We start from the raw sequence: 23,495 nt of genomic DNA, 5'->3' as shown, positions 1-23,495 counted from the left end.
TATCTTTGGCAAATATCTTTGTGATTGATATCCTTGATGCTGCTTTCCTTGTTTACTCCAATCAAGCCGTTTTGCTTATTTTGTTGATGTCTTGCTTCTTGGACTGGTGCCCTAAACCTTATGGGTCGTATTACAATACGGGCCCAACAATCTAGTAAGTGAAATAGTATGATCTTTAAATGATTAGGGACATGGAATGCAAATCACTGCTGAAGCAGTGAAGCCTATTCACTTTCTGCTTTACACGCCTTGCTATCCCTGATGATCATTGCTCAATTCCAACAAATCCCCTGCTGCGAGTCTGCGACCAACATTGCAGTTCGCAGGAATTACAGAATTTGGAATAACATATGTAGCAAATTCTACTTTCAGGGGAACCAAAATTGTTAATGCGTTAAACTACATAGAAATATGCTATATCTATTTAAATTACATAATATGATCTAGGAATATGCTATATCTATTTAAATTACATAGTACTCCGGATGATCTAGGAATATGCTATATCTACTTTCAGGGGAACCGAAATTATTAATGCGTTAAATTACATTATAATTGCACTAGCAGGGGTAAGCAATGCTTGAAGTTGTCAGAACTTAACAACAAGCTGTCAAATTTATCAGGGGAAAAATAGCCTTTTTTGGTATTTAAAGTATTCATCTCTGCATGAATGTAATAGCAGTAAGTACACTACACTGTAAAAAGAAATCAACAATGGAAAGATTACAGAAAACAACCAGATTTCTTTCATATTTTTGTAAGCAAAACTTCCTTATCCAACCAATGTGGGACAATCACCTTTTCCCCAAGATATAAGTGGAAAAACAGGCTAGCTCCCACATTTTGTTATTTACCTTTGAAGACAGTTTCACAATTATTACACATACTAATGCAGAATCAATAGAACGCGTTCAGAAAAAGTGATCTCGAGTCTTAGATTCTTACATTGAGCCAATGACAGAGTAAAAGCTTTCCTGATGAGGGACTAATTTTTGGCAAATTATGGGGACTAGCAGGGTTCAAAAAATATTGTTAGAGATAAATCATAAAACAAATTTCTTTGATATTGTAAGGTATATGATTAACACAGCAGCATTACATCTAGAAACAAACACATAACAGCTTGATACAATATTAGAGTGAAAATTAAATTAAATTAATGCAGCACTGATACTTGAAGTTTCAGGAAATACTTCAATGTAGACATGTAGTACAGACTGGATGTATCTTTAGAGAGTTCCGATAATGAAATAATTTTAATGATTACCTTTTTTTATATATATATAATTGCAACAGCAGGGTTAAGCTATGTTCGAAGTTGTTAGAATAAGCTGTCAAATGAGGTAAAATTTTAAACAAAAAAAAAAGGCACCTTCATGGGTGTTTACGGTCTTCATTTCTTCATGAATTTTAATTGCACCAACATGGAATTGCAGAAAAAAAATATATATCTAACAAAAATTCAATCTTGTTTGAAAAGTAAAAGATTAACAAATTACTAACACAAATACATTGAAATAATTATCAGACTGTTGCATAATCTACCATTAAAGGAGTAGCACCAGAAACAACTGGATGCGCTGATGAGGAGGTTGTGGTGCCAGCAATACTGCTGCCTTTTAACACAAGGGAGGAAGCGACATAGAAAGGAGCTGGCTGTACATATGTTGGCGGAGTGCTGTAGGTGGAAGCCGAGAGGTTGGTAAGCAAGATAGACAAAGAAGACTCCTTGTTAAGAACATTTATAACCTTTCTTACAGTAGGACGTAAAGTGTCTTCAGGATGGCAACACGACAACCCAACAATCATCAAGCATTCCATTTCTTGAATGTCAAACTCTCCTTCTGCGAGTGTTTTATCAGCTGCATCAAGAAGACGGCCTTCTCCATAGAGCTGCAACACCCACTCTACCAGACTCACCTTACTAGGCTCTTCCTTGTGTTCAATAGCCCGCCTTCCACATGCAATTTCAAGGGCCACCACCCCAAAACTGTAGACATCAGATTCTCTAGTGGATTTTGCTGTCAGAACACACTCTGGGGCTAGGTAGCCTAAAGTGCCAGCCAATACAGTTGTCTGTGATCCTCGATTATGGTCAACGAGCCTAGCAAGCCCAAAATCTCCAAGCTTAGCATTGTAATTAGAATCAAGCATGACATTATTAGACTTGATATCTCTATGCAGCACACATTGCTCCCATTCTTCGTGGAGTTATAGCAAGGCAGATGCCAAGCCATATGCAATTTTGTACCTCTCTGCCCATGGTAAGACTGTCGTCCTCTTACCTGGAAAAATATGGGAGTCAAGACTTCCATTAGGCATAAATTCATAAACAAGAAGCAATTCCTTTTTCTCATGGCACCAACCAAGAAGTTGAACCAAATTTTTATGCCTCAGACGACTGATAACCTTCACCTCTGATACATACTCCTTTTCCCCTTGTTTAGACCCCTTTGATATCTTCTTGACTGTAATAATCCGGCTTATATCAGACAAAAAACCTTTATACACGCCTCCAAAACCTCCCTGCCCTAACTTCCCTTCCTCGAGAAAGTTGCTAGTGGCACGAATATGTTCACTGTAAGTGAACCTCCTTGGCCCAGTATCCTGGTCAAAATTCATGTTGTCGTTACTTCCCCTTGATCTCCTCCACCCCCACATAAACACAACTGAGACTAATCCAATTATTAAGACACTGATTCCTGCTACAAGGCCACCAATCATTGCTGCTTTGCTATTACTCTGGCTGCTTGTCACAGCTGTGTGATTTTGCAATGGTACACTGATATCTGTATCTTCTAAGGTTGAGTTGAAGTCCCAAGAAAGGATGCTATGAAGTTCAACACTTGTACCAGTTGAAGCCGTGAACCCAACTCTGACTGTTTCTGGAAGAATGGAGCTTAAGTCAATGATATGCGAAAGGCTAGATTCCCCGTTAAACACAGGATGATCATCATAAGTTAGGAAAACACTCAAATTCTTAGTTAAAGAATCATAAGTTATCCAAGAATTTGCTGTAGACCTGTTTTTCAGTCCCCCATCCACTGCAACATCAACCTGGGAAACTACAGAAGTATCATCAATTCCCAAATGATCACCATTCAGATCATACCAATTTTTGTAGGTGTCAAATTCGACAGCAACAAATCGATATTTACTGGTAACATTGACAGCCACAACCAAACCAAGACACCTACCAAATGAATTCTCTGGAGCATACTCTGTAGAATCATCAAAAGGCGCTATTGAAAAAGTCATACCATCACCAAAATGATTAGTATTGTCTGCTGGTTTAATTTGGAATGAAAAGTGGGTGGTAAAGTCTGTTTTCTTGCTGGTTTTTTTATCCCAGAGACGAACAGCCGAACAGGTTGATTATAGGATGCTCGTCCTGCACTTGCTTCAACACTAGAACCCCTTGTACTCTTAGTCAATTGAATCACTCCATCTTCAAAATGTGTATCATTCTTGCAGGTAATATTTAGAGAACTATCTTGGTCGAAACTAGTGAAGTTAAAGAAAAGTGATTCAACATGATTTAAGAAAAAAAACAAGAAAACAAAATATTGAAACACAAACTTCATACTATAACAGTGAATTATTGAAAATGCAGAAAGACTGGGCAACAAAATTCTAAACAGAAGAATTACAAGGCTGCATTGCAAATTATTTGTATCATTAATAAGGTGAACAAAGCTTAATCCTACTACTAAACTCTGGCTGATTAATTTAATCAACCTTATTAATGTAATTTACTTGTAATTTCCCTAGCTGCAACTTATTGACCACGGTCAATTCGTTTATATTATTACAAATAGTCTTCATTATTGGTCATATAAAATTATAAATCAGCAAAAAGCCTTATAAAGTGTTTAATTCTCTCTTCTTCAACCAATGTGGGACACTTACATGTGGTGACACTTGAGAGGTTTATTCTTCAACACTCTTCCTCACATATAAGGTCCCTTTAACTCAAGGATCACTTGATCCAATTCAATTTGGCCCAGAATACTTAATGCCATTAAAGGTCCCAAACTTTGGGCCTGGCAATATACTCAAACCATTAGAGGTCCCATACCGTGGGTCTGGCTCTGATACCATGTTAAACGCGGGTCTGGGCCGCACCCGCAAACCAAGAGAGAAAATCCACTTAACAAGTCCAAGGAGGTTCCATCCCAAAACCATATGGCAATAGGAGGAGTAGCCCCTTAGCCTTATAAAGTGTTTAATTCTCTCTTGTTCAACCAATGTGGGACACTTACATGTGGTGACACTTGAGAGGTTTATTCTTCAACAAGTACATCAGTATAAAGACTTGAGCACTTGCATAGTTGATGACTTAAAGTTGAATCGAAAAGAGAGAATACTCTCATTGTTTTTTATTTCCTATGGCCCATGGGCGCCAATAACTAGTTATACCCCGAAAATTTGCCTCTTTTACACGTAAAATTACAAAAATGCCCATACTTAAGTATGAGAATTGGCTATTATACTAGCTCTTAGATAAACCGATATTGTTTATCATGAAGATGAACTTGTACTTTCTCTAGATATTGGATCTCGTAAAACCTATGCCTAGTGATGTATAAGATGAACTAAAATTGCACAAGAAGCATATCTGCGAGGGTTTGGTAGTCAGAAGAACCAGCCTTATGATGCTGCATGAGTTGGCGTAGTCAGATTGAACTTAGCAAACGTTTAAGGATATGAAATGCAAATCATTGCTGAAGCATTATCCCCTTTCTGCTTCACATGCCTCGGTTTCCCTGACGCTCAAATCCAACAAATCTTCTACTGCCACCAATACTGCAGTCTGCAGGAATTATAGAATTTGGAGTAAAACCAGCTTCATATGATCCCAAAATACCAAAGTACATATTAATGACCTTAATTACTTAGTATGATCTAATATTTTGCTATATTATTCAAGTTGTAGGATAGATATTAGTCGCTTTCAGCTTGATATAATTGCACCAGGGTAAGTAATGTTTGATGAGGGGGAAAAAGCCCTTATTTGGTAATGAAGTCTTCATTTTCTGCATGAATTTCAATTGAAGCAGAACACAAAATAACAGAAAGAAATCATTAATGGATTTATTTCATGAACATAATACATAACAGCAACCCCATTTAATCTTGGGGCGGGTCATGTTACGACAAACAGAATTAGTTATGGATCCTAGACTTTTTCTGGGTATTAGCTGTAGCAAAAAAATAGTTGGGAATTTTTTTGGTTAATTAAACAACCAAAAACAACATAAAAACAGAAAATTGCACATTTTAAAAAAATTTTGAAAAGCAAAAGATTAACAAACTATTGTCTCGAATTGAATGAAACTAAAGACACACAATGTACAATATAGTGTACAATGCACTAAACATTGATATAAAATCCTACAGCTTTGCAAAAATTATTAGGGCAGTACTGATGCTAGAAAAAGAATGAAGCTTTCAATCAAGCTAAGTGACAATTTAACAAACAAAACACCAAGAAATCACTTACAACCAAAAAGAATATAAAATGGGCAATTTTCATCAGACAAATAGAGTCTAGAAAAGAAGAAAAACCTAATCAGACTGTTGCATTGTCTACCAGCAAAGGAGTAGTCCCAGATACAACCGAGTGAGCTGATGAGCAGTTTGTGGTGCCAGTAGCACTGCTTCCTGTTAAACCAGAGGAGCTTGAGATGTAGAAAGGCTCTACATTTGTTGGCAAAGAGAAATCGGTGGGAACTGGGAACTTCATAGGCAAGTTAGGCAAAGGAGACTCCTTGTTAAGAGCATTTATAACCTGTCTTATAGATGGACGGAAAGTGTGTTCAGGATGGCAACACCACAACCCAATGATCATTAAGCATTCCAATTCCTGAATGTCAAAATCTCCTTTGAGTGTTTCATCGACTGCATCAAGAAGACGACCTTCTCCATAGAGCTGCCACACCCACTCTATCAAACTCACCTTACTAGGCTCTTCCTTGGATTCAACAGGCCGCCTTCCACAAGCAATTTCAAGGGCCACCACCCCAAAACTGTAGACATCAGATTCTTTTCTGGATTTTCCTGTCAAAACACACTCCGGGGCTAGATAGCCTAAAGTGCCAGCCAACACAGTTGTCTGAGAGCCTAGACTGTGGTCTACCAGCCTAGCTAGCCCGAAATCTCCAAGCTTAGCATTGAAATGAGAATCAAGCATGACATTGCTGGACTTAATATCCCTATGCAACACACATTGTTCCCATTCTTCGTGGAGGTACAGTAAGGCAGATGCCAAGCCATGGGCAATTCTGTACCTCTCAGTCCAAGGTAAGACCATCTTTCTTTTGTCGGCGTAAAGATGGGTGTCAAGACTTCCATTAGACATAAATTCATAAACAAGAAGCAAGTCTCCTCGTTCATGGCACCAACCAAGAAGTTGAACCAAATTTTTATGCCTCAGACGACTAATAACCTTCACCTCTGACACATACTCCTTCTTCCCTTGTTTAGATCCCCTTGATATCTTCTTAACTGCAATATCCCGGCTTAAATCAGACAAATAACCTCTATACACACCTCCAAAACCTCCTTGTCCTAGCTTCCCTTCCTCAGGAAAGTTGCTAGTAGCACGAATAAGTTCATTGTAGGTGAACCTCCTTGGTCCAGTATCCTGGTCAAAATCATCATCCATATCAAAATTTATGTCATTGTTACTTTCTCTGGATCTCCTCCGCCTCCACACAAATGCTACTGACCCTAATCCAATCATTATAATGCTAACACCAACTACAAGGCCACCAATCAGTGCCGCTTTGCTATCACTTTGCCGGCTTGTCCCAATTGGTGATTGATTGCTTTTGTGATGTTGCTGAGGTTCTGGGCTTGGTGCACTAATATCAGCATCTTCTAAGGTTGAGTTGAAGTCCCAAGAAAGGATACTATGAAGTTCGACATTTGCACCAGTTGCAGCAGAGAACCCAACTCTGACTGTTTCCGGAAGAATGGATCTTAAGTCAATGATATGCGAAAGGCTAGATTCCCCATTAAACACATGATGAACATCATAAGTCAGAAAGACACTCAGATTCTTCGTTACAGAATCAGAAGTTATCCAAGAATGTGCTGCAGTCCTGTTTTTCAGGCCACTAACCACATCAGCAGCAACTGCAGACTGTACAGAAGTATCATCAATTCCCAAATGATTGTTACTCGGATCCCATGAATTCTGAAAAGAATCGAATTCCACAGCAACAAATCGGTATTTGCTGGTAACATTACAAGACCTGGCATCGCCACATACCAAACCAAGAGATCCACCGGCTGAATTTTCTGGAGCATAATTAGTAGAGTTATCAAAAGGCGCTATGAAAAAGGCAATCCCATCACCAAAAAAGTTAGGATTGCCAACTGGTGTAATCTCAAATGAGAAGTGTGTGGTAAAATTTGTTGTCTTGTTGGTATTTTTATCCCAAAGGCGGATAGGTTGAGAGTAGGATGCTCGTCCTACACTCCCACTGATATCAGAACCGATTGTACTCTTTGTGAGCTGAATCGCTCCATTAGCAGTAAACGTATCGTTCATATAGCTAATACTTCGTGAACTATCTTGACTGAAACTAGAGAAGTTAAAAGCAAATAAAAGCAAGGAAACAAAATTATGTAACACACACTTCATACTCATAATAATTGATCGTGAATTTTTACAAGGTTGCATGCTTGATACTTGCATAATGCATTTTATTTGTACCATGGATAAGGTTAATATTAATGTAATTTAATGGTAATTTCCAGCTGCAAGTTACTCATCAATGGTCCCTATAAATGAATAGAAGGAAAATGACAGAAAAACATGGCTGGTCGTAATAATTTAAGAATTGACGTATAAAGACTTGACAAGTTGATGACTTTTAAAAGTTTCTATGGGTGGCCAAATTGAAAAGACTCCATACTAAAAAGCTCCTTGATAAATGCTCAAATAACCATTAATCCCAATAGTTTCCTGTATGTAAGTAATATTTTCTAGAAAATATACGTCCCATGCTTAAGAACTTTGTATATTGTATGGAGTAGTAAGTTAATAAGTTCAAATTTGATAGAGTTATAATAAAATCAAGTGCGCTAGATATTTAAGAATGGAGAGAGTATAGTCAATTTAAATCACCACTCTTTCTTTATATCTCATGTGATATACATCTTCTTCTACGTAGTAACTTTAAATCACCACTCTTTCTTTATATCTCATGTGATATGTGACCGGAACTCTTTTTCTTTCAATCAATATATTTTAGAATGGGACCACTTACAGAGTGTTTGGATAGCTTTTTAGGAAGGAAAGGGAGGGAAGGGATAGAGAGGGGAGGGAAAAGAAGGGGAGGGGAGGGAGGAAGAATTTTTATTTCCCTTGTTTGAATAGAAGAGAAAGGGAAGGGAACTTTAAATCATAGAACTATAAGGAAATATACGATCAACCAACATTTATTGAATTTGAAAAAGAGTCGGAAGAAGTGGTTCGATCCTCTTATTTTGAGGGAGGGAAGAATACCTGGTAATAGCGGTTGTAGCAGCAGGAAGAAGATGACATAGCTTCTTTTTTTTTTTTTTTTCCATTTCCTTTTTTAAATATTTATGAGTATTATTCATAGTTTTCATTTTGGAGTACACTTCATTTTTTTTTTAGAGTAATTTTTTGGAGTATTGTTTATAAAAAATTTATTTATTTATTATTTATTTTTTTCATCCTTTATAACATTATACTTGAGTAGTTGAGTTTATACATTATTTTTTTGGAATGCTTTTAAATAATCAATTAAATTTAATAAAATTTGCAATCAAAAGCTTAATATTTTATAGTGAAAAACTAACAATAATCTTGAAAAGTATAGACATTACAATTTATATCACCTAAAATATTCTCATTGATTGGCTATTTCAAAAAAAAAAAAAAAAAAAAAAAAAAAAAAAAAAAAAAAAAATTCTCATTGGAAAATTCTTTGTTATGATCAAGGACTCGAAAGCACACTTCTAATTTTCTTCATCGAGCATCATCTCTAACAAATAGTCCTTTCTTTCCTCCGGTGGACAACCAAAAAGTTCTCGTATCCTTGACTGTTTTGCATTTAAGAACCTATAAGCTTTGCGACGAGTTAATGAGTCAATCTCTATCTTTGACAACTCTTCAAAAACCTCTTGTGGTGAATACACTTGAGCACGACCTCTCTCAACAATTACATTTCCCTCTCGAAGAGCTTGAGCCACATTGTCCAACCCTTCTTTTATGAATAGGAGCTCATTTTGAAACACTTCCTCTTATTTTCTTTTCTTGCCTTTTCGGTTGGACGAATCGGCAGAATCACTTGGTTGGGCTTCTCCAAGGCTTTCATCCTTCATCTCAAAGCTTGATTTATCCATAGCCTTCATTTTCTTTTCTTTTGCAGTTCCAGAAATTTCACCTGTTGCTCTATCCTTGGAAAAAAGCTTCAAAAGTACATCATAATGACGAAATGGAGTTGTTTTCCACTTAGGTAATATGACTTGATAAGACACATTGCATACACAACATAACCAACAACCTGAATTACAGCTCCACGTCTTGTTCTTTCCCATGTCACTTCCCTATTTTCAACATCCAATTCCTCAAAATCTCCCTCGATATTAAAGGCAATGTGAACGACTATAAAAATATTATTGAACATATCAACAACAAAAGCATAATAATTATAAATATACAAACAGTTTAAATCAAACAGAGTGTTCACTCAAATTGATCAACAGAGTCCATAAACCATGTACTGTTCAACAGAAATTTTACAGCAAATTAACCCAATTAGAAAACAACCCAATTGCATAAATCAACAGAACTTAACAACAAACACAGATTGAAATTCTTAAAAATAAACAAAGATTGGTTTCAATTTCATAATAAGTTTTTAATTCTGTTCTTGATTTGCACAAGTATTTTGCTTGCCAAATCAATATGCCTCGAGTTACAACAACATTAGAACAGGTTAATTTTATTGTTGTTGCTTTAATTGCGGACATAAACATATATTATAATATGGTTAGCTTATCAATTGGTCAATTTATTAGGGGGGTGGGATCGATTGAATCCAAAAAAATGAAACAGAATTATTATAATACTACTATTCGCATTTATATTTATTGAAAAATTGCGAGTTTGATTACAGAGTAAGTCCTAGCTTGAGTAATTCTTAGCAAAACGCTTAACATTCTCATGAACACGCATCCTAGCTTGAGTAGAAGAACCTATATTACTACAAAATCAAGCTACAATTGATAACCTAGAGTGATTTCAAGATTGCTAGTCAAAAAAGCGTGATTAAAACAAGATGAATCAACAAAATCGCACTCCACAAAATCGCATTAAAATATTCAATCAACAAAATCAAACTAAAATTTGACACTTACCTTGAAAAAATCAGATAAATCGTGAGAGAGATGACAAGTATGAGTAGATTAGTAGTGAAATCGCACTCCACAAACCCTAGAAATTGGGGGAAAAAAATTGCATTTTGGAACCCTAGAAATTTGGGGATACCGTGAGGAGAGAGAAAAAATTACATGAAAAACTGATGTTCAGATTTTTGTTAGAAAGTAAAGGGTATATTTGTCTTTTTACAATACATCAGTTTTTACAAAATTTTCCTTCTAAATCTTTTCAAAATTGGAATGATTTTACTCCTAAGTAATTAATGAATTATTTTCCACCCATTTCCTTTCCTTCCATTTCCTTTCCCTTCCTAATTTGCTATCCAAACAAAGGAAATTGTATCCCTCCCTTTCTCTTCTCTTCCTTTCCCCCCAAATCCTTCTATCCAAACACACCCTTAGTATCTTATTCTCTCTTCTTCAGTCCCCACCTCCAAGACTCGCTGTTGGACTAGTCCCGAAATTCATCTTTTGTTCAAAATTTAGAGCCTCCTATTAAATGTCTAGAAGACTAGAAGATGCAATAGCTTTGAATAACTATCCAATATTCCAATACATTTTATATAGATACTTCCAAGTTCCTTCATTCTCAATATATTGCACCATTTACCTTCTAAGAAAGTTACACAAATACTACACCGTATTAATGTAGATTGTAGAGTGAATATTACGTGATCTAGAAAAGATATCTCTAGTCTTAGTTCCTTACAACGAGCCAAAAACAGACTAATTTTGCCAGATAATGGGACTTAAGCAGGGGTTCAAAAGCATTTGGTAGGGAAGAATTATAAAACAAATTTTCTTTGAACTTGTGAGAAAGACACATAATTTACAGGCAATGTTACATCTAGATAACTGCGTAGTACAATACTACAGTGAAAACAAAATCAAATTAATGCAGCACTGATCTTGCTAGTTGCAGGAAATAAAAGAGTATAATGTAAAACACCAAGAATTATTATAATGAAATGAAATAATACAATGATCACCTTTTTTTTATTACAGTATAAATATATACGAAGTATTAAGGCTAATCAGACTTCAGCACTGCATTCTCAGACAACAAGGGGAAAGAGCCATCACAAATAACTGGCCCAGAGGAAGAACATGTAGCTCCGCTACTGCCTGTAAATCTAGAAGAATATGTGATATAGAAAGTATCCGTGTTCATTTGGGGAGAACAATAGATTGGAACTGGAAACTTTGAAGGCAAGCTAGGCAAAGGTGATTCCGTATTTAGAACACTTAAAGCATGTTTTATAGAAGGACGATAAGTATGGTCTGGATGGCAACACCACAAGCCAACCACCATTAAGCTTTCGACTTGCTGAATGTCAAAATCTTCTTCGAGACTTTTGTCAACTGCTTCAAGAAGACGGCCTTCTCCATAGAGATTCCAAACCCATTCTAACATACTCACATTATCTTCAACAGGCCGCCTTCCACAAGCAATTTCAAGGGCCACCACCCCAAAACTATAGACATCAGACTCCTTACTAGCCTGTCCTGTGATAACACACTCGGGAGCAAGGTATCCTAAAGTACCAGCTAATACAGTTGTCTGTGCACCAAGATTGTGATCTACCAGTCTTGCCAGCCCGAAATCTCCAAGCTTGGAATTGAAGTCGGAATCAAGCATGACATTACTTGGTTTGATATCTCTATGCAATACACATTGTTCCCAATCTTGGTGCAGATATAGCAAGGCAGATGCCAAATCTTGTACAATTTTGTACCTCGTTGCCCAGGGTAAAACAACCTTTCTCTTGCCTGCATAAAGATGGGTGTCAAGACTTCCATTAGGCATAAATTCATAAACAAGAAGCAACGCTCCTCGTTCATGGCACCAACTAAGAAGTTGAACCAAATTTTTATGCCTCAAACGGCTAATAATCTTCCCTTCTGACATGTACTCTTTTATCCCTTGCTTTGATCCCTTTGATATCTTCTTAACTGCAATTTCCTTGTTGAGATCTGTTAAAAAACCTTTAAACACGCCTCCAAAACCTCCCTGTCCTAGCTTCCCTTCCTCAGGAAAGTTGTTAGTAGCACGTATAAGTTCATTGTATGTGAACTTCCTTGGCCCAGTATCCTGGTCAAACTCGCCATCAATATCAATATTTATGTCATCCTTATCTCCCCTGGATCTCCTCCGCCACCTCATATACACTACTAAGCCTATTCCAATCATTGAGATACTAAAACCAGCTACAAGGCCACCTACCAACGCCGCTTTACTCTTTCCTTGGTTTTTACCTTCTTCTAAGGTTGAGCTTAATTCCCAAGAAAGGATACTATGAAATTCGTAATTTGAACCTGTTGCACCAGTAAATCCAACTCTAACTAATTCCGGGAGAACAGATCTCAAGTCGATGACATAAAAAAGGTTGGACTCCCCATTAAACACCGGATTAGTATCATAAGTTAAGTAGACACTCAAGTTCTTGGAAGAAGAATCATATGTTATCCAAGAATTTGCTGTAGTTCCATTCTTCATAAATCCACCACTCCATAACATATCAGCCTTTGAAGCTACAGAAGTGACATCTATTCCTATATGATCCGTCGTATTTGGAACTGCTGTTGCATTACCCGGATCCCATGGCGAAGAGCAGGTATCAAACTCTACAGCAACAAATTGGTATTTACTAGTAAGGTTGCAAGTTTTTATGTTGAATTGACCACTTATCAAACCAAGACACGCGCCAGCTGAGTTATCTGGAGCAGAAGCTGTTGAGTCATCAAAGGGCGCTAGAAAAAAGGTCAGCCCATCTGCATAATGTTTAGGAGCATCCTGTGAGATATTAACTGAGAAGTGGGTCGTAAAATTGGTTGTCTCATTGGTGTTTTTATCCCAAAGGCGCATGGGCTTATTGTAGGATGCTCGTCCTACACTCTGAAGATGATCAGCACCATCCGCACCATTTCTGGTGAGCTGGATTGCCCCATTTGCAGGGAATGCATCGTTCTGGTAGCTAATAGTCTGTCTACTGTTTTCGTCGAAACCAGAGAATTTAAAGTACAATGATTGTACATGGGCAACAATAAACAGCCATGAAACAAAGATATGAAAGACACATGAGGTCTTATTAAAATGAATAGAGAAAAGAAATGAACTCAAGGTTTGAATGAATTCACTCATTCCTAAAGAGGGGAAAGCAAACCAAAAGCTACAGAAATAAAATTAAAGGAGATGGATGATGATAGGCCAACTAGCTTGCTCTACTTCACTTATAAAGTCCAGGAAAACTAATTAGCCAACTGCATTTTTTTGACACCGTCAAACAAAAGTACTATAACATGAAGTGATAGGCCACTTCTATTTTAGGTTTCTAATGCGTACCTTTGACAATAATATCATTAATGGCAGATTAATAAAAATTATGAAAAATTGACAATTAATAATCTAACTAGATTTCTTATGAGTGTATCTTTCTTTATCATACGACTGTTATTCTGACCATATGAACTTCATACAACAAAGATAGAACACGTTAAAAAATCACAGTATCTGTCAGGTCAAGGAAATCAATAAATAAGAGGAATTGACATATAATTGACCTGAAATCTACTCTCTTCTTATTACCCTACATATTATCACAAGTCAAAACTCGTGCTCATACTATTTGATCAGTTCATATCAGTTTTGCAATTTTTCTGCAGGCAAATGTTTGCATGATTATTATCTTTTAATTTTGTTTTTTCAAATCTAAAGTCCATTCATTTATTAAGTTCAGCAACTAACACTTAACAGAAACAATAAATATGCTAATCCAGATGAGACAAGCTGAGTATGATGTGGCTTGGTTTGTGTTGATGAAGCGAGTCAACAATTTAACTGGTATGCTCGGCTATTACATTCTGCCATTTGCTGATTTCTCTCTTAAATCTGCATGAGTACTAACTACTAAGGCAAATGAAGAAGTCAACTAAACTCTTACTTAAAAGTTGTCAGGAAAAGTCAACCTAGTCCGGATTAGCGGGCAAGACCCACTGGAAGAGGAAAAATTAGGGGGGGAAACCCCATCTCCAAAGTTCCCTAAGTGGAGTATAATCCTACAACATATCTCATGGTTATAACTTATAAGATGCAAAAGTTTCAACTATGTCAAGGCTTGCTTGGTATAAAAAAAATGGTAAGTTTTAGAGGGTTTATTTTTTATAATAAGGCGTAAATGAAGTATTTATGGTTTAAAAAATGATAAGAAAAATTGGTAAACTTAATATTGTTTTGAGAGATATTATTAAATAATCATTAAATGTCAAGATTAGTGAGGAGAGAAATACTCCAAAAAATAAAAAAAAAATAATAAAAAAACGGTTAAGAAAAGTGTAACACTACAAAAAACAAGGGGAGTACAAAGTAATTTTTATTCAAAAGCAATAGAGATGAGAGATGTTATCAAAATAATACAGTAATTAAAATTTAAGATTATTATAGGGGAGAAAGAGAGAATATTTCAAAAATAAAAGTGTAACACTTAAAAAACAGCCAGAAAATCTAACACTAAAAAAACAGGGGGAATGTCATTTTTCGGTGATTACTGATTTACAATTAATAATCGCCCAGAATAACTTAAGTACCAAACTATAATTGCAAGGATTAGGTCTCATTGCCTGTCTTTGGTCATGAGATCAAACCCAACTAGGAGTCAAGAAGTAGGAATTCCCTTTTTATTTCCTCTCCCTCAATCCCCATGAGTCTGACTTTTGGAGTTAATAAGGTCTTAGGTACGAGTGTACGACATATTGTGTTGTAATAACACATTTCAGTTATTAAACGTGCTTTAACGCGCACACCAATTTAGGTTAATATGTCCTTGCAGCCTCTTCTGTAAGGCCTTCTTTACTCGGTTACTCCATTCACTCCATTCACGTACATTGAATAAGTCGGAGAGGTTACAGGTCCCATACTATTTCCCTTTATAGCATAGAATTTAAATTTTTGAAAAATAAAGATCTGAAATCTTCTTCAATCGATTTATCTAATAAATTGTCAAAATCCTGCACATTAAAAGGCAATACCGTTCTGGAAAGACAGAACACTTGTAAAGGTTCAAACAATACATCTCTCAGCTACAACCATGTCTAACACAACTGCCACCAATCCAATATCCACCGACCCATGACATAACTTTTAACAAATATTCATCCTCAGGACCTCAGCTAACAAGAAAGCACTTTGCATGGCAATCATCAAGCACTTCAGTCCTTCCAAACCAATTCAGACACTTGCTTTGTCGGCAACAGCATTATCCATCATCTCATCAACAATTATTTCTGTTGGTTCTAGGCAGCCTCTCAAGGAGTCGAGTCCAAGTTGAGCTCTTTCGTTATCCCCAAAGCCAAAAATTTGGCCCCTGTTTGTGATGACGACTGTGTGATATAGGCCAGTACATATCTGAGAAATATAGTGACCTCTCAAGCTATCAAGGATACGTGGCCTAGTGACCTTATCAGATGCTCCCCTATCTGTAAACCCAAGGCTACCAAAGGCCATCCACCCAAAGGCATAAACAGAGCCCGTGTCCACTAGAACATAAGTTTTCCTCTTACTAGCACAAACCTGCGGGTAACAATAAGGTTTAGTAATGGAAGTTTCTATAATAGTCACAGCAAAAAAAATTACTGCAGTATAAACTTTGGGAATGGCTAACTGACAATTTCTCCCAAATAAAAGGGCTAAGGTGACCCTTTTTTTAAAAAATACATTTGCCTTAAAGAATTTAACACACGGTTGCAACACCAGCTAGGCAGACACCCTTTGCTCCTTCCCTTCTTTCCCTTAAAAACCTCTTCCCCGTCCCACAAAACACAATGAACATGGAAAGAAAAGGAACAAAGATAAGAGAATTAAGGGAATGAAAGATCCAATTGCGAAGATATCAGCCCCAGTTTGTATGCTACAGCTACAGAATAGTTTAGGGTGCAAATTATTTGGAAGAAACTGAGAGTCCATTCAATCCGATTCAAATTGGTGAACTGGACTGTATTTAATAATTAGAGGTTGAGTGTGGACTCTGGGCAAGTATTGTTATAATAATTAACATATTCAATATATTAACAGCTTGATTTAGCGACTTAAGCTTAAGTCATTGATTGGTAAAGATTTAGTTTGCATATTGCTTATCGTACTTTTGGAGAATATTAAGTTCCATCAAAGCTTTACATTGCAATGTGAACTTTGATGAATTGAAACAAGGTATCATTTTATATTACAAAGTATTAATTATACAATATGCACTTCCCTTTGCTTAGCTGCACAAACTATCTCCTTGCACTTGTATTTCCCCCATCGTCCTTCACCATGTTGGATTAAAGAAGAAACTTGATTGAAGTAGAGTGCAGCTCAATAATCAAAATTTTCTAGAGCTTATGTGCTTCCTTGACAGAATACAATTGTAGAAAAATTATTTTTTGTTTGAGAACTCTTTTTGTTTTAATCAGTCCTGCACAGTAACTTCTTTTTTTAGAGCTTATAGTACAGTAACTTCTTTCAAAAGTAAATTTGATAGTTTGGTACTTTGGAACATTTTGGAATGCCTCGATATTTTCCATGTATGAAAGATATGTGTTTGAAGTTTTGGCCATTTGTTAGATCGCTAAGATGGTTGTTGCTTTATCCTAAAATGAAATTGCAAAAAATATCCCAAAATGGGCTTTGTGCAAATTGCAATTTATGAACAAGGTTCGGTTAGATCCAAATTGAACTGGTTGAAATGATACAATTTGGATCTATTACCTTAAGCAATTAAGTTTAGGTTTGAACTATTATTCTGGAATCATTACATTAGAGTGGATTTAGGCTTAAAAGCAAGTTCAATCTAAACAATCCAACGTTATACAGAGTAGTATGGACTCTATGGAGGCAAAGTGTTCATCCAGCTTCTCTCCAGAAGAAGCAGCACTACTTTCTAATTTGGGGTCATGAGGTAGTAAGGATTGGGAAGGTCCAGGTCACACATTTTACATTTTCTAATTCAAACTCCAAACAACGGAAACGGAAAAAAAAAATTTTGAATTTAAACATTTAAAAAGAGATACTAACCTGCACAGCAAGATGATTCTTCAGGCTGCTTACAATTCCTGGAGTTGTCTTTTCAATCTCATCTCCATGACCCAACGCACCACAATAACCTTTGCCCCAAGTATACACCTTAAAGAAATGAAAAATAAAAAGACCCAAGATTCAGAAAGGTATACTGGAGATCAAATAATTAATAAAGTTTCATAATTGATATAAAGGATCAATCAGCTTGAATGTACTTACATATCCACAAGAATCAAGGGCCACCACATGCTCATCACCAGCTGAGACACGAACTACATGTATACCTTTTCTTCTAAATGACAAGATAGCCCGGGGCTGGTGTTCATTACGCTGTTCCCCATGGCCTAAACAGAAATTAGTACCTGAACCAAATGAGTAGACTGTCCCATTATGAGCCACGGCTATGGAGTAACTTGGACCAGCTGAAATTTGAACTATAGAACCAACACTCTCAAGCAGTTCAACAAGCTTTGGCATAGGTCTATCCATTGTGTCACCATGACCAAGCTGCCCATGCGTGTTTGTTCCGCATGTGTAGACATGGCCTTCTCTTGTGAGAAACATAGTAAAACTAAGCCCAGCAGCGACCTGCACAAGTTACAGACTTCAATAAATGCTGTCCTGGGGAAAGAAAAGATCAGCTATACACATATGATGCAATATGCAAGGCAGTCAACACTCAACAGATAATTCATTATCCCTTGGAGGAATTGTGACCTTCAAGATGTGTAGAGGGAATGCAAAAAACCAGATATGAGTCTAAGCTTCAATACCAAAGAAAACAAGACAAGTGAGCAGTTTCATAAAATACCAAAAATCCTTACTTGCTTACAAGAAATGCCTTTCAGAGCTTCAACCAACCGAGGCCGGAAAATGGGTCGACCTGTGTCTTTATGCCCACAACAAAATGAGGAATTGTCTCCACATGTGAAGACCTGTACCATCAAAAGATTGTTTTATCAACAATCAATAAACTGGGACATATAATTATATAAGCCATCAAAGTGTATACAAAAGAAATTATGTCTCAAACCTCTCCAGACTGTGTGACAAAAGCAGCATGATTGTGTGAAGCTGAAACTTGGACTACAGGCGAAGAAGACGGAAAACTGATCCGACTAAATGACCCGCATTGCGTCATTTCTGAACCCTGACCGAGAACTCCACACAAGCTGGAACCACAAGAGTAAACTGATGAATTGCTGACAAGCAAAGTGTGATATCTACCTGCCTTTATCTGCATCTGCTGAATAATTTAACAGCATAAGCAACAAAAGAGTCATCCTCAAATTATGAAAAAAAAAAAAAAAAAAAAAAAAAAAAAAAAAGATGAGTCACACAGCACAAAAGATTTAGCCCCATCTTCAATCCAGAAAAAAGATCAAATACTTCAGCTCCCCTAGTAAAGCTAAAGTATTAAAGCAAAGCATTTCTGATGTTCCACCAAACATGCAATCTAAGACATGATACAGTTTTGTAAACATAGAAATTCAACCAACCAAAGCAAGCAACAATCAACAAAGTTAACAATACATTGCAACCCAAGTAACTAGTGTAACAATGCTAAGAAATTCTTAGAATTACTTCAAACTACCAATATTTTTTAGCCAAAAATCATCATAAAGTAGCAATACTATATCATATAGCTTAGGTTAGCTACATTTCACTTTTTACTAGAAATTTAAAGCCAATATTCAATCAAGAAATCTTTATTTTATGATAAAAATAGAAAGTTTAAGGATCAGAAGAAGCAATACATTGCCAGCTGAAGTCTTAACAATGTCAGAAGCTTGTTCAACAGACTGCAAGAACCTCAAAACCCTCTTCCAATTCCCACCACACCGATCAAAGAGCTCCTTTCGAGTTTCGAAACTCATGGGGGCGTAAATCGAGTGCGAAACGCATAGCTGAAACGCCGCTAAATCAGCTAAAGAGCGAAATTTCAAAGGGTATAACCCTTGACTCCCTCCAAAAATGGTAGAAGCCAATTCCAAACAAACAAGATCAGCAGCACTCAATCTTCCTGAAGTCAAAATCTCCAACACAATATGAGATGGTAATTCGTCAATCGATACCGCCATTTCTAAATCAGGAAACAAAATTACAATTCAACAACACGATTAATTTTCAATTGAAATTAGAGGGATCATAAAATTTTAGGCGAAAACGAGAGCAATTGAAGTATAATATGAAGAAAACATCGGAAGGAAGAAAAATATGAGAAATTGAGTAAGGAAATGGGGTTTTTGATGTGAAATTCACAGGCGATTTGGGAGAATTTGGTAGAGAATTAAACATGAGAAGTAGTAAAATCAATCACCCAACCCTAAATTCGCGATTTCTTTGAAAATTGGAGAGGATTTAGGGTTTAAATGAAGAAAATTGGGAAATGAAGAATTGAAATTGGGGAAGAAATCAAATGTAGGGGTGAAAATTGAGCTAATTAAGGAAATTGAGAGTGGAAAATTGCCGAAAAATCGACTTATTTTGTGGGAGCTGAAATGGTGGAAGAAGGAAAGAAGATGTATTATTTGGACATGAGAGACAGAAAGAGTTGGTGACAACTGACAAAGTCTCCACTATAAAGAGAGAGAATGTGAATAAAAGCAGTGCAGAAAATCAAATTGCAGGCCTATTTTTAAATTTGTGAATGTTGTACCTTGTGAAATAGTATCGAGGTGCCCGTAAAAAAAAAAAAAAAAAAAAAAAAAAAAAAAAATAGTATCGAGGTAGCAATCGGGTTATTTGGTTTCGGTTTGAAAGTTGGGGTATTTGGTTTTTTTTTTTTTTAATGTTTAAATCAGTGGTAATCAAGTTTCATTTTGAAATTAAATGCTTTAAATTTTTGAGGTAGATTGTTCGAAATTTATATTTTGGATCATAATCGAATTATGTAGTGGATGTCACTTATTTTAATCTATTAAAGTATTAAGGGTGATATCTGTAATTTCGTTTTCAATATTGAAATACTCCGTATATGGTTTGAGTTATAATTTAGGACTTGTTCATATTTACTGAACAGAACTAAATTAAACTCAACAGAATATAGAGTATGAGTATCAAATAAAAACGTTATTTAGTGCTTATTTGTTGTTCTAAGAGATACAGTACTATAACATTTATTTGCTGTTCTAAGAGATACAGTACATATAACATCATCTTTTGTAAATGAGTATAAGCCTAGACAATAACCACATCAAATTGTCCAATTATGAGTTCTAATTGGTGTAATATGGAGTATATGCCTATAAAATAACCTCATCAAATTGTGCAATTCTTATCTCTAATTGGTGAAATGGAGTGATTCCTAGATCTTAATCTAGTTATTGTAGTTTGTAGCTAGAGCAATGACACGTGGATATATTGAATGCTGGAACTTGGGAGTTATAAGGAAAAGAAGTTTCCAATGATGTTGCTGTTTTTTTTTAATAACGACTTGTATAGATGTGGGCTACAGAAGATTCCCGAAGCATGGCTGTATGAGGGTTGAGTGGTTGACATGTCATGATCTTATTGGTTAGTAGCTGTGTCTTTAGGATTTTGCAAATTCTCCTGTTTGACAATTAGCAACGAAATTGTATAAATAAAAATAAAAAATAAAAAAATAAAGAAAAGAAAAGACAATTAGCAACGAAGCAGTAATAGAGTATAAATACATCACTTTAATTAAAATATTCTAAAAATACATGGTAGAAAGAGAAAAGAGGAGAGTGATAGAAAACAGATAGATGTAGGTCAGTAGGTGGATCCACCTATTTTTTTGGCCAGTTTGCCATCATATGATAGGATCACGCACTAATTGCTCCACTGAAAGTTTATACGTAGTATAATACATTCAGTATTGGGGAAATGATTTTAGCACACCATAAATTGATTTTGACATATCCTATGTGAGATCACAGTTTTTTATGTTTTTCACACATGAAGATGTGCCAATATTAATTAAGGGTGTGCCAAATCAATTTCCTCAGTAATATTATTTATATATAAAATTATGGGTAATGCTATATGTAGCCCTAAGGGCTATATATAAGCATTAAATATACTCTTGAAAATTGTATAAAATTAGGAATTTAGGACAAAAACACGCGTAAATCAGTGTAATTAGTGTTTATATTTTTTTGATTTCCTAACTTTATACTCCGTACGATTTTCTAGTGTATATTTAACGCTTATATGTAGGGCTATATATAACATTTTCCTAAAATTATTAATTCAATTAGCTTTTACTCCCTTTATATTCGAATAAGTGCATCAACTTTTGCACTATTTGCATACTAACTTTGACTTAATTATTTAATAATTTATAAAACAAATGATATTATGTATTTTTTTTAGGAAATTTTAGAAAATAACACCACAAAAAAACCAAAAATTTGATTATAACACCACAAAAAACAAAACTTTTATTATAACACCACAAAAAAAAAAAAAAAAAAAAAAAAAAAAAAAAAAACCAAAAATTTGGTTTCACCACCACTTAACTTTGTCATCCAAAAAACCCTAAGTGGGTCCCACACTGTACACGTGGCAATCCTCTATTAAGTTAAAAAAATTCAAAAAAAGAAAACCCTAAAATACTAACCCAGCCACCACCCCCCACCACCGGTGCCGGTCGCCGTCACCCATAGCCAGCCCCCAAACCGCCGAAATCGTCGACGAAGCTCCGAAACTGTCACCGAACCACGTGACCCTATCCTAAACTAGCTGAAACCCTAGCCTACACCTTCACCGAACCACCGTAACCCCAACCTGAACCAGCCGAAACAACATCACACCCACCACCGTCGCCGAACTCCTCTCTCCTACCCAAAACCGTTGCCAAATCGTCGAAATCAATTTTCTGGTCCCATTCCATCATTTTTGGGCGTTTGATTTCTGAGCGTTCGATTTCTATGCGATGATTTTTGGGCGTTCGATTTCTGGGTGGCGATTTTTGGGCAGTGAATTTCGTGGTGGATTTCGTCTTCGCTGCGGTTGAAAGGACTGGATTGGTTGTAACACCCCCAAATCTCCCTCTACGGAAATACTAGTATAATACGTATAATTATACCGTAGAGATAGACTTAGGCGTATTACCGCCGCGTGATTACGCAAGGCTACTCAACTTACTAACAAAACAACACTTTGCAGCGGAAACTTCAAAACTCTTCTTTATTAATAATAACTATAAATAGAAATCAATGTTATGAGTACTCAAAAATAGATACAAAGAACAAGATTCCTAACTTAGTGAAACCAATCCCGGGACTCCAATGCATCAATTTATTCACTCCACCTGAAATAACACTGCTTACCGTTATGGTAAATAGGGCGAACCAAAACAAATAAGAAGTACGGGTTAGCAAAATATGCTAAGTACGGTAAGTGCAAGATAATTAAACTCAATTTATTTGTAAACATGCTTTTGAAATCAATTCCAATAATTAATCCAATAATTCCAAACTCATGATTCAAAACCAATTCTCAATATTCCAATCTCAATAATCAATAAAACCAATTCCAATTATTTTAAAAACCAATTTAACCAATTCCTCTCCCAAGTGTGCACACCCCCCAAGCTAGTCTCCTTATATTACAAGGCTATTCTTGAGGAAAGACCCGGTAATACAAAGTCCAAGGCCTTATCAATAAACCAAATCCGCATAGTGGGATTACCAACATGTTTGTAAAGCATTAATAATAATAATTCAATAAATCCTCTTTAAATCCAATAATTCCAACCTTTAATAATAATAATTCAAACTCCCTTTTTATTTAAATCCACATGCTTTCAAAATCAAACCCTTTAAACATGAATAATAATTTTAATTATTTAAAACATGATATAAAATCAACACTCCAATTTATTTAAACATGCTTTTATTTCATAAATCATAATTCAATTCAATTTAATTCAATCATCATAAGATCATTCAAACATGCTTATTCAAACCAATCACTTTCAAGTTATCTAGCCACCTAACGTACCTTGATCCTCGCTTAGCCAAAAACACTTCAAAAGAACTCTCAAGTAGCTTGA

General features: G+C 35.9%; 1 protein-coding gene, 1 long non-coding RNA gene and 3 pseudogenes across 4 annotated transcripts; all 5 read right to left on the bottom strand.

The window, feature by feature from the left end:
* Window positions 1-252: 252 nt before the first annotated feature.
* Window positions 253-4,877, bottom strand: LOC145575626 (L-type lectin-domain containing receptor kinase IX.1 pseudogene; annotated as a pseudogene).
* On the bottom strand, window positions 4,467-7,600 carry LOC145576782 (L-type lectin-domain containing receptor kinase IX.1 pseudogene; annotated as a pseudogene). The gene is made up of 2 exons (XR_014098552.1): window positions 5,569-7,600; window positions 4,467-4,813 (listed from the first exon to the last, which is right to left on the bottom strand). The product of XR_014098552.1 is annotated as an L-type lectin-domain containing receptor kinase IX.1 pseudogene (transcript).
* A 1,682-nt stretch (window positions 7,601-9,282) lies between these two features.
* On the bottom strand, window positions 9,283-10,545 carry LOC145576781 (uncharacterized). Its single transcript, XR_014098551.1, has 2 exons — window positions 10,402-10,545; window positions 9,283-9,646 (listed from the first exon to the last, which is right to left on the bottom strand). It is a non-coding gene; the product is annotated as an uncharacterized LOC145576781 (long non-coding RNA).
* A 658-nt stretch (window positions 10,546-11,203) lies between these two features.
* Window positions 11,204-13,688, bottom strand: LOC145576780 (L-type lectin-domain containing receptor kinase IX.1 pseudogene; annotated as a pseudogene).
* Window positions 13,689-15,379: 1,691 nt separating this feature from the next.
* Window positions 15,380-20,110, bottom strand: LOC145574863 (ultraviolet-B receptor UVR8-like). Of its 2 annotated transcripts, none has more exons than XM_081632731.1 (6): window positions 19,231-20,110; window positions 18,507-18,719; window positions 18,298-18,408; window positions 17,693-18,061; window positions 17,471-17,578; window positions 15,380-15,988 (listed from the first exon to the last, which is right to left on the bottom strand). In XM_081632731.1, the coding sequence occupies exons 1-6, from the start codon at window positions 19,552-19,554 to the stop codon at window positions 15,647-15,649; spliced, it is 1,467 nt and encodes a 488-aa protein (XP_081488857.1). In that variant the 5' UTR covers window positions 19,555-20,110; the 3' UTR covers window positions 15,380-15,646. The 2 variants fall into 2 exon arrangements, with proteins under 2 accessions (XP_081488857.1, XP_081488858.1); XM_081632732.1 differs by having other exon boundaries at window positions 18,507-18,716.
* Between the last annotated feature and the right edge of the window lie 3,385 nt (window positions 20,111-23,495).

Source organism: Chenopodium album, chromosome 13, assembly GCF_948465745.1.
Source record: "Chenopodium album chromosome 13, dcCheAlbu1.1, whole genome shotgun sequence".
In the NCBI taxonomy this organism is placed as follows: Eukaryota; Viridiplantae; Streptophyta; class Magnoliopsida; order Caryophyllales; family Amaranthaceae; genus Chenopodium; species Chenopodium album.
This window is presented reverse-complemented; position numbering and strand designations above follow the sequence as displayed.